The 17,896-nt window shown below is 44.5% G+C and overlaps 1 protein-coding gene across 1 annotated transcript in view; it reads right to left on the reverse strand.

Moving 5' to 3' along the window:
- Positions 1–688: 688 nt before the first annotated feature.
- Positions 689–17,896, reverse strand: part of LOC144695301 (HEPACAM family member 2-like) — a 42,533-nt gene continuing 25,325 nt past the window's right edge. Inside the window, exon 3 of the mRNA XM_078566204.1 lies at positions 689–1,030. Within this exon, the coding sequence (XP_078422330.1) occupies positions 750–1,030 (281 nt within the window). The 3' untranslated portion in view covers positions 689–749. The remainder of the gene's footprint in view (positions 1,031–17,896) is intronic.

A 17,896-nucleotide genomic window follows, 5' to 3' on the forward strand; every position in this document is an offset into this window, starting at 1 on the left:
AGAGCTTTCCAAGAGGGCAGCTGAATGAGACTGGGGTATCCGACAAGGCTTATTGTTCACGTCTACATACTGAGGTTGCAATAAGTCAAGGATGGAGGATGCTGGTGTGGCCAAAATAAAGTATCTGTGTCTCATTCCGAACTGATGACCTGTGCTTTTAACTTCAGTCACATTATGGAGCAGTTTGAACAGAAAACTGCAGCTCAACTTCTTATCCCTGGTTACCTCAGTGAAGTGTTGCAAGTTTTAATAGTTTAAAAGGGGAATAAGCAGTACTAGTGACTGGATCACTTTGGACAAACAGTGCCTCAAAATGTAATGACCATGTATTCAAATCTCAGCAAGTCACAGTATTTATTATTGAAAATATCGAAATGGCCCACCAATTGAATCCGGACAATAGTCATAACAATGAAGCATAAACCTAGTTGTGGCCCAGGCGTGTATGGAGGACGCTGATTGTCTAGTTCCCCAGCTCGGGCAGGGAGACAGCAACCTCAGCAATTCAACTTCCAACTCCAGTCCTTTCACTGAGGCTGACAAACGTACTCAGTCCCTTGACAACTCAGGCCATTAGTATAGCAAATGTGGCTCAAGTGTGACACGCAGAACATGTTTAACATATCAGCAAGTCACAGGCAAAATGAATGGCACATGGAAACTCTCCCATTATTGCTACAAAATGAATATTCAGCCATGCAGTTATCAAAACCCCCCATTCAATAATCCATCAGCACTACCAGGTTGTTTTAAAACCTACCGTGGACATAGAGAAAGTGTGAAATGTTCCGCTGGCTGATGTCATTCAGGACTGTACATGTATAAAAGCCACAGTGTACTTTGGCTACGTTGCGAATGGATAGTGTGCTGTTGTCAGATGCCAGGGTGTAGAGTGAACTGTTAGTAATCGGCTTGTTCTCTTTCTGCCAGAGAATTTGAAGGGGTCTTCCGTTCCTCACAATGCAGCTGAGCTGAACATGGCTGGCGATGTAGGTTGGATCTTGAACAATCAGGGGTGTGGACAAAAATTCTGTGAGAAAAAATAGACCCATGAGTAAAAGTCTGACTTGTTGCTGTTAAAGCCTTTAACACAGCATTCTGCCAGCAGGTTCCTACCAAGACTCACTTACTCGAAAAGTTAGTATCTTAACCCATTGGCTGGATGAAATGGAAACTGAGAAAGGGAAAGGTACTGCCACAACACCGCATACCACTTCCAACAATCAACCTCAAGATCTATCGAACTGATGTGAAAAGCCCTATGCCTGCATGCTCCGACTATCTCTGCCATTGGCCAGCCTGAGTTCACCCTCAGGCTTGCCAATCAAAATATGTTGTACCAGCTTCATCCAAGATAACTTCCTATGTTCACACGAATACAGAGAAACAGCGAATTAATGCTGATTATATCATGCGGCCATTGGCCTTTCACAGTTTACAATGCAAAATGCCTCAGTCACAGCTGCAAACATCAAAAGGATGATGTTTGCTAAAAAAATAAAATGATATAATTCACAATCCAATAATTATATTAAACCAGTAAATGTATCTTTCTCAACAAAGCATGAATTAAAGGTGTAACGTAAAGGCATCAGTCCCTCACAAACTCTACACTTATAGCCCATTGTTTGAGTCAGGCATGTGAGACTGAACTAAATTCAGACAGGGAGGAAATTATAGGCTAAAGGTCAGAAGAACAGCGCAGACAGCATGTGTGAGGGAGAGCACAGAGTGAATGTGTGAGGGACGGAGCAGAGTGAATGTGTGAGGGACGGAGCAGAGTGAATGTGTGAGGGACGGAGCAGAGTGAATGTGTGAGGGACGGAGCAGAGTGAATGTGTGAGGGACGGAGCAGAGTGAATGTGTGAGGGACGGAGCAGAGTGAATGTGTGAGGGACGGAGCAGAGTGAATGTGTGAGGGACGGAGCAGAGTGAATGTGTGAGGGACGGAGCAGAGTGAATGTGTGAGGGACGGAGCAGAGTGAATGTGTGAGGGACGGAGCAGAGTGAATGTGTGAGGGACGGAGCAGAGTGAATGTGTGAGGGACGGAGCAGAGTGAATGTGTGAGGGACGGAGCAGAGTGAATGTGTGAGGGACGGAGCAGAGTGAATGTGTGAGGGACGGAGCAGAGTGAATGTGTGAGGGACGGAGCAGAGTGAATGTGTGAGGGACGGAGCAGAGTGAATGTGTGAGGGACGGAGCAGAGTGAATGTGTGAGGGACGGAGCAGAGTGAATGTGTGAGGGACGGAGCAGAGTGAATGTGTGAGGGACGGAGCAGAGTGAATGTGTGAGGGACGGAGCAGAGTGAATGTGTGAGGGACGGAGCAGAGTGAATCTGTGAGGGACGGAGCAGAGTGAATCTGTGAGGGACGGAGCAGAGTGAATCTGTGAGGGACGGAGCAGAGTGAATCTGTGAGGGACAGAGCAGAGCACCCTCACCCCTCTCCCCTCCCCTCTTTCGTCCGACACCCTCCGAGGCTCCACCACCCTATCTCCTCCCCCCCGAGGTCCGATGCTGACTGGTGCACTGAGGATATTACAGCCCAATGTTTGAGGGACAATTTCTTCTGCTTTTAGTTGGAAGGCAAATTCGAAACTCTTACTAAGTAAAATTAACAACGTGGATTTGTGAGAGAGAAAGAATGAAAGAATTTGGATTCAGCAGCTTGGTTTTTAACAGTTTAGAAAGGTCAGAGCACCACAGAGAGGGCCGGGGCGTTATCATGTCTCTGCTGCCCATCCAATGGGTTCAACTCTCCACCTCCTTCCCCACTGCTCAACACTTTGTTTTAGTTGTCAAAACCTTAAAAGAGAGAGAGAGAGAGAATAGGTGGGGTCATTTTGTGAAGCAATTGTGAAGGAGAGATGGTGAGATGTACTGAATGAGAGGGAGGAAGTGAGGGACCGTGGGATTGTGGGAGTGGAAATGAGGGAGAGGGAACAAGGGATTGGGGAGTGAGAGATAGGAAGTGGGCAGTAGGAACGTGGAAAGGAGAGATGATGACATAGAGAGGGGAAAACAGGGAAGAGAGAAAGCAAGAGAGACATGTTGAGGGGGAGAAGAAATGCATCTTTCTCCCTGTGCTCCAATTATTGGAGTGTAATTCGGACGGCGCATTTGGAGACTCCAGACTCGAAGTTGAATGGGAGACGTAGGTTACCCAATTCAGGAAGCAGGGAGAGGATGAGGAGACAGGAGCTCCAGACAGTCCAAGTGCAGCTCCCACAACACTGAAGAAGATCTACACCATCCAGGACTAAACAGCCCCACTTGACTGACACCACATCCACCGCCTTAACTTAACAACATAGGACTTAGGAACAGTCAGGTCATTCAACTCTTCAAGTCTGCTCTGCCATTTGAATAAATTCAATGACCCAGCCTCTACTGCTCTCTGGGGAAGAGAATTCCACAAACTAATGACCCTCTGACAGAAAAAAATCTCTCCTCATCTCTGTCTTAAAAAGGTGACATCTTATTTCTAAACTGTGCCCCTGGTTCTATATCACATACAAGTGGAAACATCCTGCAGATATTCAACCTATCCAGTCCCCTCAGATTATTATGTGTTTCAATCAGATCACCTCTCATTCTTCTAAACTCCAATGGATACAGGCCCAACCTGACCAACCTTTCTTCATAAGATAAGCCCCTCATCCCAGGAATGAGTCCAGTGAACCTTCCCTGTCCAGTTTCTAATGCGATTATATACAGCCTGCATGGCCAGTGAACCTTCCCTGTCCAGTTTCTAATGCGATTATATACAGCCTGCATGACCAGTGAACCTTCCCTGTCCAGTTTCTAATGTGATTATATACAGCCTGCATGGCCAGTGAACCTTCCCTGTCCAGTTTCTAATGCGATTATATACAGCCTGCATGGCCAGTGAACCTTCCCTGCCCAGTTTCTAATGCGAATATATACAGCCTGCATGGCCAGTGAACCTTCCCTGTCCAGTTTCTAATGCAATTATATACAGCCTGCATGGCCAGTGAACCTTCCCTGCCCAGTTTCTAATGTGATTATATACAGCCTGCATGGCCAGTGAACCTTCCCTACCCAGTTTCTAATGCGATTATATACAGCCTGCATGGCCAGTGAACCTTCCCTGTCCAGTTTCTAATGTGATTATATACAGCCTGCATGGCCAGTGAACCTTCCCTGTCCAGTTTCTAATGTGATTATATACAGCCTGCATGGCCAGTGAACCTTCCCTGTCCAGTTTCTAATGTGATTATATACAGCCTGCATGGCCAGTGAACCTTCCCTGTCCAGTTTCTAATGCGATTATATACAGCCTGCATGGCCAGTGAACCTTCCCTGTCCAGTTTCTAATGCGATTATATACAGCCTGCATGGCCAGTGAACCTTCCCTGTCCAGTTTCTAATGTGATTATATACAGCCTGCATGGCCAGTGAACCTTCCCTGTCCAGTTTCTAAAGTGATTATATACAGCCTGCATGGCCAGTGAACCTTCCCTGTCCAGTTTCTAATGTGATTATATACAGCCTGCATGGCCAGTGAACCTTCCCTGTCCAGTTTCTAATGTGATTATATACAGCCTGCATGGCCAGTGAACCTTCCCTGTCCAGTTTCTAATGTGATTATATACAGCCTGCATGGCCAGTGAACCTTCCCTGTCCAGTTTCTAATGTGATTATATACAGCCTGCATGGCCAGTGAACCTTCCCTGCCCAGTTTCTAATGTGATTATATACAGCCTGCATGGCCAGTGAACCTTCCCTGATTTCATATGTCACAAAACTGTAATAATTTTCATAATATTATTGTGGTTTGTTGTAAAGTAGGTTTGTGGGTGAGTGTAGATGGTTCTGTCTGTGTGATTTAATTAAATTAGAGTCAGATAGACTGCAAGCTTGAAATTATCAAAAGAAGTTAGGGTAAAAAGTCATTTGAAATGCTAATGAATAAACATGGACGAGAGCTTAGCATGTACGATGTGAAGGAACTTTGCATCTTCAGATAAGTGAAGGGATTATTTGCGTTTCAAAGAGATGATTGGATGTTTACAACTAACAAGATAAATAGGGCAAGGTTATTATGTTTATTTTTCTCAAAAGGCATTGACCATGTTGGCAACATGAAAGATTATCATAGAACAGTGGGATTTACAGATTAAAGAGAGAGAAACATATATAACAAATGAAGGAGGGTGATGTTGGGAGCTCTAATAACTAAAAGGAGTGTGTGAAACAGCTTTGGGGAAGCCTCCTGCCGTATTTGTAAAAGTCTGCTGTGTCCAGTAACCAAAGTTGGAGAAAAGCTTTTGGAATTCCACTGTCGAGTGGGTGCTGTAGTAAATTTACTGGCTTGCTATTTAAATTAAAAATCTATTTTGGACTGTTGGCTTAAAGGGGGTGTGTCGTTGGGAGTCAGGTTAATTAGCAGTTTTGGGATTTGTTATAATATTAAGTAACAGTAATCTTATGTGTTCTTGAAATCTTTTCTTTTGAGAATAAATGCTTTAATGGATTTTTTAAATCTCTTAGTCGACTCTACTTCTGAATTTAGTGCACACATCTTCTCATAATAAATACAAATTGCGGTAGCCTGGCCAAGTTTCCCTTGTAAATTTGGTTTGCCTGGCACATATCACTTGTCACATCATAACATATATTCCATTCCTCTTGCAATAAATCACAATAATCCTATTGTTTCCCTGATCACTTGCTGCACTTGCATACTAACTTCTTGTGATTCATGTACCAGGACTCCCAGATCCCTCCGTACCAGGGAGATCTGTAATCTTGCTCCATTTAAATAGTATACTGTTTTTCTATTCTTCCTTCCTTCCAGGGCAAGTTCACATTTTTCCACATTATACTCCATCTGCCAAATTGTGCCGCTCACTTAACCTACCTACGCCCCTTTCTAGAGTTTTTATTCTTCTTGACAACTTACTTTCCTACCGACCTTGGTGTCATCGGCAAATTTAGTCACCAGACATTCACTCCCTTCATTCAAGTCATTGATGTGGTTGAGGCCCCAGCACTGATCTCTAGTTACAGCTTGCCAATATGAAAATGACTCATTTATCCCTACTGTTTCCTGTTAGCTAACCAATCCTACGTTCACCCCTCCACCATGATTTTAATTTTTGTAGTAACCTTTGATGTGCCGTCCTATCAAACACCTTTTTAGAAATCTAAGTAATACCAAATCAGTAGGTTCCTCTAGCTTGTTTGTTACATCCTCAAAAAAAATCAAATAAATTAGTGGAACGCGATTTCCTTTTCACAAAACCATGTTGACTGTCTGATTCCTTTATCATTTTCCAAATTTCCTGCTATAATCACCTTAATAGTGGATTCCAGCAATTTCTTTATGGCAGATATTAGGCTAACAAGTCTATAACTTCCAGCATTCTGTCTCCCTCCTTTCTTCAATAAAGGTGTTACATTTGCTATTTTCTAATCTGTTGGGTCTGTTTCATTTCTTACCCCATTTATTTCTTCCTGTATACTTTGTCCTACAGTGGAACTATTGCCAGAGGGCCTATAAATTACTCCTGCAAGTGACCTCTTACCTTTCCTTATTTCTAACCACATTGAAGTTTCATTCCCTACAATGCTCTTTTCAAACAGTTAACTGTCAGGCATATCACCTGCACTGCCATCCTTACTTTATGTTAATTAATTTAATTATAAGCCATTGTTTGATAGTACAGACCTTGAGTATTGCTGAAAAAGACATTTTGATGAAGCTTTTCATCTTGCACTCATCAGGGCAAATGCTAATGTCAGGGGAAGTAACAACTTTATACTGTATGAGAAGCGAGTGCTGATTGGTTGGCAAGTGGACTCTGATTGGCAGAAGCATTGCTATAGAGAATGCACCAGTTAATGATGACTGACAATTAACTGGCAAGAATTGTTTGAAATTTAAACCAGGCAGCTTGACCCTGATTGGTCAAGGCATTGCCCTGAGGAATGAGTCAGCGAATGGCTGTCACTGATTTTGTTTCGCTGAAACAGGAACAATGTGTGTACATGTTCTTTCTGTCTGCAAAGAACAGGGCCCCGTGTATTAATATATGTAGCTTCCAGTACACGGAAATGCACCACACTGCGAGCCCAACTAACAATCTTAAATTGGTTGTCAGCGTAATTCTTAGCACACAGAGGATTATTTAGCAAATGTTGTCCAATCGCGGAATTACACCTAATGTGGGACACTGTGTTTTGAGTTTTGTAAGCACAGGCTGGTTGGGTACAGGTCTGTACCTTGCCCGTTGTGCACAGTGTCTGGGACCTGCTGTTTGATATGATCCACCAGTCTTTGGGACATATGGTCTACATACCCAGCATCACACTGACACTGAAATTCATATACCACATCATTCATTTGTGTGATAGGCAGAACGTCTTTTTGGCTTGACAGCAGCATCCTGTTAGTGGTGAATACCCACTCCTGTTGCTACTGCATAGTAGCAGCGTGAAACAGCTAGCTTCACCTGTTGCTCACATTTTTAAGATATCTTACCCTTCCAGGGTAATCTGTGGTAGACTGGACATTTTTCAGGGCCACAAGTGACAGCTTTGTGCCTGTTCATGAGTTTGTGAGATATACAGCATGAATGATCTGATCAGGGTAGCCATTATCCCACAGGATGTCTTTGATGTGCCTATTTCAGCATCAAGCATATATGGTGAGCGAAAGGCTCGGGCCCTATTTTAACCCTATGAGACCAATCATATAGTGTGAGGGACTGTGAGAATCCCAGCGTGTGTATTGACCAGTGAAGGGAGACTTGCGGTAAACCGTGGTAGAAAATCCCCTGGCTGATTTCTCAACTAGTATGTCAAGGAAGGGGAGTTCATTTAACTGCTCCATTTCAAAGGTGAATTTGAGTGCAGGATGGAGCCCATTAAAACATATAAGGAAATTATTACATGCAGCTGCAGATTTAAATATAGCAAATGTATCATCCACATATCAGAGATATGCAAGTAGTAGGTGTTGGTTGATGGTGCAGTGCCGGAGAACGTGACAAGAGACACACAGCAGTCTTACAGCATCTGCAGGAAGCAGGGCTGACCAGGAATGAGAAATGTGAGTTCACCAAAATATTAGTCTGATTCCTGGGCCACATTGTCAGCAATAAAGACATCAGGGCAGACCCAGGCAAAACCAAGGCTTTCGGCAACTTCCCAACACCATCCTCAATTCCAGACCTCCAACAATTCTTGCGGATGACAAAAAAGTTGGCAAAACTTGTACCAAAGTTGGCAGAGACTGCAGAACCCTTGAGGCATCTACTTTAGAAAGACCAAACATGGTAGAGGGGCTGACATTAAGAGCAAGCATTCACTCATATCAGGTGATGCCGCTCTGCACTGACAATCTGACCCACTGCGACACAGCCCGGCCCACTACCATAACTAGCCATGCTCTGTCCACAAGCCTGGCAGCGATCCTCTTCCAACAACTGGATGCAAACTGCTGACCGGCTTACAACACATCCAGACAGCTGTCAGGCACGGGGACAAAGTACATCGCTGTAGAAAACAAAGCCCTCGCAGTCAGCTGGGCAGGTGAGACATTACCAGGCCATATCACCGGCCTCACGGTTACAGTCGAAACAGACCACACGACACTAGTCTACTTAGTGGAGGAGAAGGATCTTGCAAAGGTGATTCTTCTTCATGAGGTTTGCTGATGAGTTGGTAGAGATCTAGGGTTAAAAACCAGACCACATGGACTCAAGGGTGGCAGTGGGGTTCCAAACAAAACATGTCGTCAATCTCATCAAACAACTGGACGAGTTGAGAAGGAGACAACCATCAGAAAGTACAAGTAAACTCCAACAGATCCACCAGGAACAAATGGTCGATGAGGGGTGTGTACACATCCGCAGATACTCAGGAACAAACGGACAATGAGGGGTGTGTACACATCCGCAGATACTCGGGAACAAACGGACAATGAGGAGTGTGCACACATCCGCAGATACACAGGAACAAACGGACAATGAGGAGTGTGCACACACTAGCAGATACTCGGGAACAAACAAACGAAGAGGGGTGTGTACATGTCCTCAGATGATCAGGAACAAACGAACGATGAGGGGTGTGTACATGTCCTCAGATGATCAGGAACAAACAAATGAAGAGGGGTGTGTACACGTCCTCAGATGATCAGGAACAAATGAACGATGAGGGGTGTGCACACACCCGCAGATACACAGGAACAAACGGACGATGAGGAGTGTGCACACACCCGCAGATACACAAAAACAAACAGACGAAGAGGGGTGTGTACACATCCGCAGATACTCAGGAACAAACGGACGATGAGGAGTTGTGCACACACCCGCAGATACACAAAAACAAACAGACGAAGAGGGGTGTGTACACATCCGCAGATACTCAGGAACAAACGGACGATGAGGAGTGTGCACACATCCGCAGATACTCAGAAACAAACAAATGATGAGGAGTGTGCACACACCCGCAGATACTCGGGAACAAACAAACGATGAGGGGTGTGCACACACCCGCAGATACTCAGGAACAAACGGACGATGAGGTGTGTGCGCACATCCATAGATACTAAGTAACAAACGAACGATGAGGAGTGTGCACACATCCACAGATACTCAGGAACAAACGGACGAAGAGGTGTGTTCACACATCCATAGATACTCAGGAACAAACGGACGATGAGGTGTGTGCACACATACGCAGATACTCAGGAACAATGAACGATGAGGTGTGTGCACACATCCGCAGATACTCAGGAACAATGAACGATGAGGAGTGTGCACACATACGCAGATACTCAGGAACAATGAATGATGAGGAGTGTGCACACATACGCAGATACTCAGGAACAATGAACGATGAGATGTGTGCACACATCCGCAGATACTCAGGAACAATGAATGATGAGGTGTGTGCACACATCCGCAGATACTCAGGAACAATGAACGATGAGGTGTGTGCACACATCCGCAGATACTCAGGAACAATGAATGATGAGGTGTGTGCACACATCCGCAGATACTCAGGAACAATGAACGATGAGGTGTGTGCACACATCCGCAGATACTCAGGAACAATGAACGATGAGGTGTGTGCACACATACGCAGATACTCAGGAACAAACGGACGATGAGGTGTGTGTACACACCTGCAGATACACAGGAACCAACGGATGATGAGGTGTGTGTACACATCCGCAGATACTCAAAAACAAATGGACGATGACGGGTGTGTACACATCCGCAGGTGCTCAGGAACAAAGGGACGATGAGGTGTGTGTACACATCCGCAGATACTGCCAACAAGGAAGAGCTCAGCAGACAGCAAACGGAGGAACCATCAAAACATGGTTCAAACAACAAAAACACTTTATGACTATAGATGAGTTCCGGGTGTAGAATGAGCCACTGGTCATCACAGACACCCTGCCCCAAAGGTCATCCAGTAAATTACCTGGGCCACATGGGCAATGTGAAGTGCAAGACATCATAAGGAGCACGAGAGGGAGAGAGCAGCGAGACTTCATAAAGAGCACGAGAGGGAGAGAGCAGCGAGACTTCATAAAGAGCACGAGAGGGAGAGAGCAGCGAGACTTCATAAACAGCACGAGAGGGAGAGAGCAGCGAGACTTCATAAAGACCAGGAGAGGGAGAGAGCAGCGAGACTTCATAAACAGCACGAGAGGGAGAGAGCAGCGAGGCTTCATAAACAGGATGAGAGGGAGAGAGCAGCGAGACTTCACAAAGAGCACGAGAGGGAGAGAGCAGCGAGACTTCATAAAGAGCACGAGAGGGAGAGAGCAGCGAATCTTCATAAAGGGCACAAGAGGGAGAGTGCAGCGAATCTTCATAAAGGGCACGAGAGGGAGAGAGCAGCGAATCTTCATAAAGGGCACGAGAGGGAGAGAGCAGCGAGAATTCATGAACAGCAGATAGTGTAGGAATCTCTCTGAGGCTATCTCGCTCTCTAACTGCTTTTCCATTTTGGATACTGGTGAGCGAGATGGTTCCTCAGAGGACTGTAGCAAGACCCAAGCCCATGCTACCACAGGTGTCTCATCTGCATGGGAGGGGAGGACAAAAACTGGAAGTGCGATAGTAGCAGGGGATTCCACAGTTAGAAGATCAGACAAGCGTTTCTGTGGCCGTCAACATGACTCCAGGATGGTATGTTGCCTCCCTGGTTTCAGGGTCAAGGATGTCACAGAGCAGCTGTAGGACAGTCTCTTGGGAGTGGGCGAGCAACCAGAGGTCATGGTCCACATTTGGACCAATGATATCATAGGAAAAGGGTCAAGGTTCTGAAAGCAGATTTTAGGGAGTTAAGAAGGGAATTAAAAATCAAGAGCAGTAATCTCAGGGTTGCCCCCAGTGCCATGTGCTAGTGAGCATAAGAATAGGAAGATTGAGCAGTTCAGCACGTGGCTGGAGAAATGGAGTAGGAGGGAGGGCTTTAGATTTTTGAGGCATTGGGATCGGTCCTGGGGCAGATGGGACCTGTACAAGAAGGACGGGCTACACCTTAACAGGACTGGGACTAGTGTCCTCACAGGGGGGGTTTGCTAATGCTGTTGGGGAGACTTTAAACTAGATTGACAGGGGGAATGAGAACCTGGGCGGAAATTCAGAGGAAAGGAGAAAATCTGGTAGTGGGAAGTAGAGAAGTATCAACTGATAATGAGGATATATCAGAGAGTAGTCTCAAGGTAGATAGGATACTTGGAGAGTTTGACAGAACCAGAGTCGGCTATAGTAAGTCATTCGATGGGGTTAGGGCAAGGAAGAAAGTGAAAAAGCCTAAATCAGGGCTAATGTACATTTATGTGAATGCTCGGAGTGTGGTTAATAAGATTGGTGAACTGCATGCACAGGTTGACAAATGGAATTATGATATTATTGCTGTAACAGAGACCTAGCTCAAAGAAGGGCAGGATTGGGTGTTAAATATTCCTGGGTACAAGGTGTTTAGGAGAGATGGGAAAGGAAGAAAAGGTGGGGACAGTGGCAGTATTGGTTAAAGATCTGGAGAGAGAGAGGATGTTCCAGAGAGGTCAGGGACAGAATCTCTCTGGCTAGAGGTGAGGGATGGGGAAGGTACATTATCATTGATTGGTATAGCATATAGACCACCAGCTAGTGGAAGGGGTGTGGAGGAACAAATTTGCAAAGAAATTACAGGGAGGTGCAAGAGTTATAGAATAATTATAATGGGGAACTTCAATTATCCAAAAGCAGACCTGGATTGGAATAGTGCAAAGGGACAAGAGGGGCAAGAGTTCCTGGAATGTATTCAAGATCATTTTCTGCAGCAGTATGTTTCTGATCCAACGAGAAGGCGGGCACTGTTAGACCTCGTTCTGAGGAATGAGTTGGCCCAAGTGGATCTAATATCAGTGGGAGACCATGTAAGGGACAGTGACCATTGTATCATAAAGTCTGACAGAGGAGAGGGAAATAATGTTTCAGGTCCCCTCCATTCTATCCCATTTTCTATCCTTTTTTCCCAAATGTTACACCTTTGACAAAAAGGGATGCAAAGATAAAGCTGGCAACTATAGACCAGTCAGTTTGACCTCAGTGGTAGGGAAACTTCTAGAAACTAGAGTGCAGGATAAAATCAATAATCACTTAGACAAGTGTGGGATAGTTAAGGAAAGCCAGGATGGATTCATCAAGGGAAAATCATCTTTCACTAACTTGCTGGGGTTTTCTGAGGAGCTAACAGAGAAGGTTGTTAAAGGAAACGCTGTTCACGTGGTGGATATGGATTTTCAAAAAGCATTTGATACAGTGCCACACAACAGACTTGTGAGCAAAATTCTAGCTCATGGAGTAAAAGGGAAAGTAGGCACTTGGATAAGGAATTGGCTGAATGACAGGAAATAGAGAGTAGCGATAAATGGTTGTTTTTCAGATTGGAGGAAGGTTTGTAAGTAGAGTTTGCCAGGGGTCAGTGTTGGGATCCTTGCTCTTCCTGATATACATTAATGACCTAGACTGTGATGTTCAGGGCATGATTTCAAAATTTGTAAATGATGCAAAGTTTGGAAATATTGTCAACTGTGATGGGGATAGTCTTGACCTTGAAAAGGACATAGACTTGTTGGTGAACAAAAACAAAAATACCTGGAAAAACTCAGCAGGTCTGACAGCATCTGCGGAGAGGGATACAGTTGACTTTTCAAAAGGGGGTGGGGATGGAGGAGAGAGTTCATGATCTGAAAGTTGAGATCATGAACTCTCTCCTCCATCCCCACCCCCTTTCTGATCCCCCTTTTTTCCAATAATTTAAACATTTTTACAACTATATAGTTTTTCTTTTCCCTATTTTTAAATTTATTTTGATCTATTGTTTCATCTCCGCCTTTCAGCCCATTTCGATCCCTTTCCCCCACCCCACCCCCACTAGGGCCATCTGCCACTAGCTTGTCCTGCTTGCTACCCTTAATGTCCCCATTAGCACATCCTTTAGATAATATCACCACCATCAACACCCCTTTGTCCTTTTGTCTGGGACATCTTTGGCAATCTCTTCTTTGCCTCCACCTATCACTGGCCCCCTATCGAGCTCTCCTGTCCCACCCCCTCTACCAGCTTGTATTTCATCACATTTGTATATGTCTTAGTTCTGATGAAGGGTCATATGGACTCGAAACGTCAACTGTATCCCTCTCTGCAGATGCTGTCAGACCTGCTGAGTTTTTCCAGGTATTTTTGTTTTTGTTCTAGATTTCCAGCATCCGCAGTATTTTGCTTTTAGACTTGTTGGTGGATTGACTTCATCTGCCACATGTCTGCCCAATGCAGAGAAGTGTGAGATGATTCATTTTGGCAGGAAAGATATGGTGAGACAGTATAAAATAAAGGGAGAGCTTCGAAAGGAGGTGCAGGAACAGAGCGACCTCAGTATATGTACATCGGTCATTGAAGATGGCAGGGCATGTTGAGAGAGCAGTTAATAAAGCATATGGTACCCTAGGGTTTATTAATAGGGGTATTGAGTACAAGAGTAAAGAGGTCATGTTGAACTCCTCATCTGGAGTACTGTGTCCAGTTCTGGGTGCCATACTTGAGGAAGGATGTGAAGGCTTTGGAGAGAGTACAGAGGAGATTCACAAGAATGATTCCCAGAATAAAGAACTGTAGCTATGAGTATAGATTGGAGAGGTTGGGACTGTTTTCCTTGGAGAAAAGAAGGCTGAGAGGAGACTTGATAGAGGTATTCAAGATCCTGAGGGGTATGGACAGGGTAAATAGTAAGAAACTGTTCCCACTCAAGGGAACACCAAGAACCAGAGGGCACAGATTCAAAATAATTGGCAAAAGGAGTAAATGTGATGTGAGGAAAGGTTTTTTCACCCAGAGGATGGTTGGAGTCTGGAACAAACTTCCCGGAAGGGTGGTGGAGGCAGGTTTGATCGAGGTATTGAAAAGGGAATTGGATTGCTACCTGAAAAGAGAGAATGTGCAAGGTTACGGGGATAAGGCAGGGGGTGGGATTAGGTAGAATGCTCTTTCAGTGAGCCAGTGCAGACTCGATGGGACAAATGGCCTCTTTCTGCACTGTAAAGATTCTAAGAGTCCATGACTCAATGACCAGGCATGTCCAAGGCGATTGAAGAGACCATTAAACCGTGCCGGTTGTGTGTGTTGCACAGGCAGGACCAAAGAAAGGCCCTCATCCATACAATTCCCTACCAAACCATGGGAGATGCTGGGTGTTGACCTGTTCATCTTCCACAGCAAATTGTTCCTTATAGGGATGGAGTACTTCTCCAGAAAGGTTGAGGTGAAGCAACAACATAAACCTACCACAGGTGCGGCAATGAAAGCACTGCAAGAGATGTTCGCAGACCACGGCATCCCAGATGAGATTGTACTTCACATACTTCCCACCACATGTAGCTTCTACCACTGCGGCAGCTCCCTGAGGCACCCACCGTCAAATCGGGAGGCTGAAAGAGAGGTCTTTAAACTGAAAGCCCTCCTAAAAAAAAAACGAGGACTTTCCAAACTTAGTGCTTCCTCCAAGTGGTCTTCAACATGGAGGAAGCACTGGTTTATCAGCTGAGGGAGGGCGGTACATGGTGTTCAGCACGAGGTCTCCTTCCCAGGTCTGACCTGATGTTTAGAGACTTCATGGGGTCCAGAGTCGATGCTGAGGACTCCCAGGGCAGCTCTCTCCACACTGTATACTGCTGTGCTGCCACCTCCGCTGCTGTTATGACACAGCAGTTGGTAAAGGCTGAGTTATTTAAAATCCCTGAAGGAAACTTTAACCAATTGTCATAACCGATATTTCCCATTGGTATGTTTGAGCTGCAACTCTGAATTCAGAAATGGAACCACCAAGCCTCAAGGTTTTTACATAAATTACATTGAACATTTATTAATTTAACATGAATTAAACACATACACATCTACAAATTACTACCAGAGTAACTAATTTGTTTCCTTGGAAGACTGTTGTGGGCTTACAGGCTGCTTACATTTAACAAGCCCCTGAACCACACACAAAACCCTTTTCTGTATATACCTACCCTTCCTTTTGAATGTAAATTCTCGTTGTATCACCAGGCCCTTTCAACTCCACCTCTTCTAACGATAAAATCCCTTTCATAGCAGCAATTTTATTAGTAATATAAACATTTTGCTTGGTGTCTCCTAGCTAGATGCAAGGTTTCACCCCCAGTCTTTGAATGGCTTATTTAACTGTCAGGAAGAGATATTAATGTATATAATGTTATTGGAAATTATTTTTTTAAGTAAAGGTTTAGTCTGTGAGTGTGCTAATTGGATTGAAACCAGTGAGTCTGTGTGTTTTGATGTATACAAGTTTTGAGATGTAAACAGTAAGGTAGAGGGTACATTTGCATTTTGTTGAATAGAGCATTCAAGAGGGGGGGGTGAAATCTTGCACCTAGCAATGAGACATCAAGCAATATGTTTATATTACTAATAAAATTGGTGCTATGAAAGGGGTTCAAAGGGGCTGGTGATACAATGAGAATTTACATTCAAAGGGGAAGGCTGGGTAAAACAGAAGGAAGTCTGTGTGTGCAGATCAGAGGCATGGAATCTCTAAGCAGCTGTAAGCCCTCAATTGTCTCCACAGGAACCAAAGTGAAAGGAGCCTCATTTTGAATTCGTAAAGTGAAAAATGCTTTGTCTGGTGTCTGTTAAAGTCTATTGGTTATTGTTGACTTAATGGAGATTAATTTGTGGATTTGTTAAAAAGTTATGATGGTAGTAATTTGTAGCCATGTGTGTGTTTAATTTGTTGTAAATTAATAAATGTTTCATTTAGTTTGATATAAAAGCCTCTCAAGACTTGGTGGTCTTATTCCTGACATTAGGGCTGCAACTCAAAACATTCCAATTGAAAGTATAGGTTATGACAGTTATTTAAAGTTTCCCTCCAGGATTTTAAATAACTCAGCCTTTATAAACTGCTGGGTTATAACAAAACAAACATGCAAAAGGACCCTCTACCTTACTGTTTAACATCTCAAAGCTACTACACATTAAAACACCCAGACGAGCTGGGTTTAATCCAATTAAGACACACACACACACACTGCCCCCACACAGACACAGGCCCTACTACAAGTCAACTTGAAGATAATTTCCAATTATATTGTATACATTAATATCCTAATGACAGCTGGTGGGACAGGACAAATCCAGGGATTGTGATGGTGGTGTCTGGGTCATTGACTGTAACATATAATTCCGTGAGGATGACTATGTCAGGCTGTTGTGTGACAAGTCTGTGAGACAGCTCTCCCAATTTTGGCACTAGCCCCCAGACGTAAGTAAGAAGGACTTTGCAGGGTCAACAGGGCTGAGTTTGCTGTTGTCGTTTCTGGGTCCAGTTAATGCTGGGTGGTCCGTCAGGTTTCATTCCTGTTGTAGGCGTTGTAGGGGTTTGTTACAACTGAGTGCATTTAAGAGTCAATCACATTGCTGTGGGTCTGGAGACACACATAGACCAAGTAAGAGTGACAGATTTCCTTTCCTAAAGGACATTAGTGAACCAAATGGGTTTTTGCAAAAAATAAAAATGCTTTCATGCACATCTTTACCAAGACAGGGTTTTTAATTCACATTTATGAACTGAATCTGAGTTCCACAAGTTGCCATGGTTTGATTTACACCTGTGCCCAGAGATCATGAGACTGGCACCTGGATTATCAGTCTGGTTACAATACCAGTACTCCACTGCCTCACCTGTCAGGCTTAAGTTTAAGCAGTTTTCACATTATTAAGTTTCTCTAGTCCATCTCAACAACAGACTCTAGTGCAGTAAACCCACTCCTCCTGAATAGCACACTCGAGTGCAGTGATTCACCCTCCTCCTGAATAACACACTCGAGTGCAATAAACCCACTCCTCCTGAATAACACACTCGAGTGCAGTAAACCCACTCCTCCTGAATAACACACTCGAGTGCAATAAACCCACTCCTCCTGAATAACACACTCGAGTGCAGTAAACCCACTCCACCTGAATAACACACTCGAGTGAAGTAAACCCACTCCTCCTGAATAATACACTCGAGTGCAGTGATTCACCCTCCTCCTGAATAACACACTCTGAATAACACACTCAGAATCACAGAATCACAGTGCAGAAGAGGCTCTTCAGCCCATCGAGTCTGCACCGACACGTGAGAAACACCTGACCTACCTACCTAATCCCATTTACCAGCACTTGGCCCATAGCCTTGAATGTTATGATGTGCCAAGTGCTCATCCAGGTACTTTTTAAAGAATGTGAGGCAACCCACCTCCACCACCCTCCCAGGCAGCGCATTCCAGACCCTCACCACCCTCTGGGTAAAAAAGTTTTTCCTCACATCCCCCCTAAACCTCCTGCCCCTCACCTTG

Source organism: Cetorhinus maximus, chromosome 21 (assembly GCF_964194155.1).
Source record: "Cetorhinus maximus chromosome 21, sCetMax3.hap1.1, whole genome shotgun sequence".
Lineage (NCBI taxonomy): Eukaryota > Metazoa > Chordata > Chondrichthyes > Lamniformes > Cetorhinidae > Cetorhinus > Cetorhinus maximus.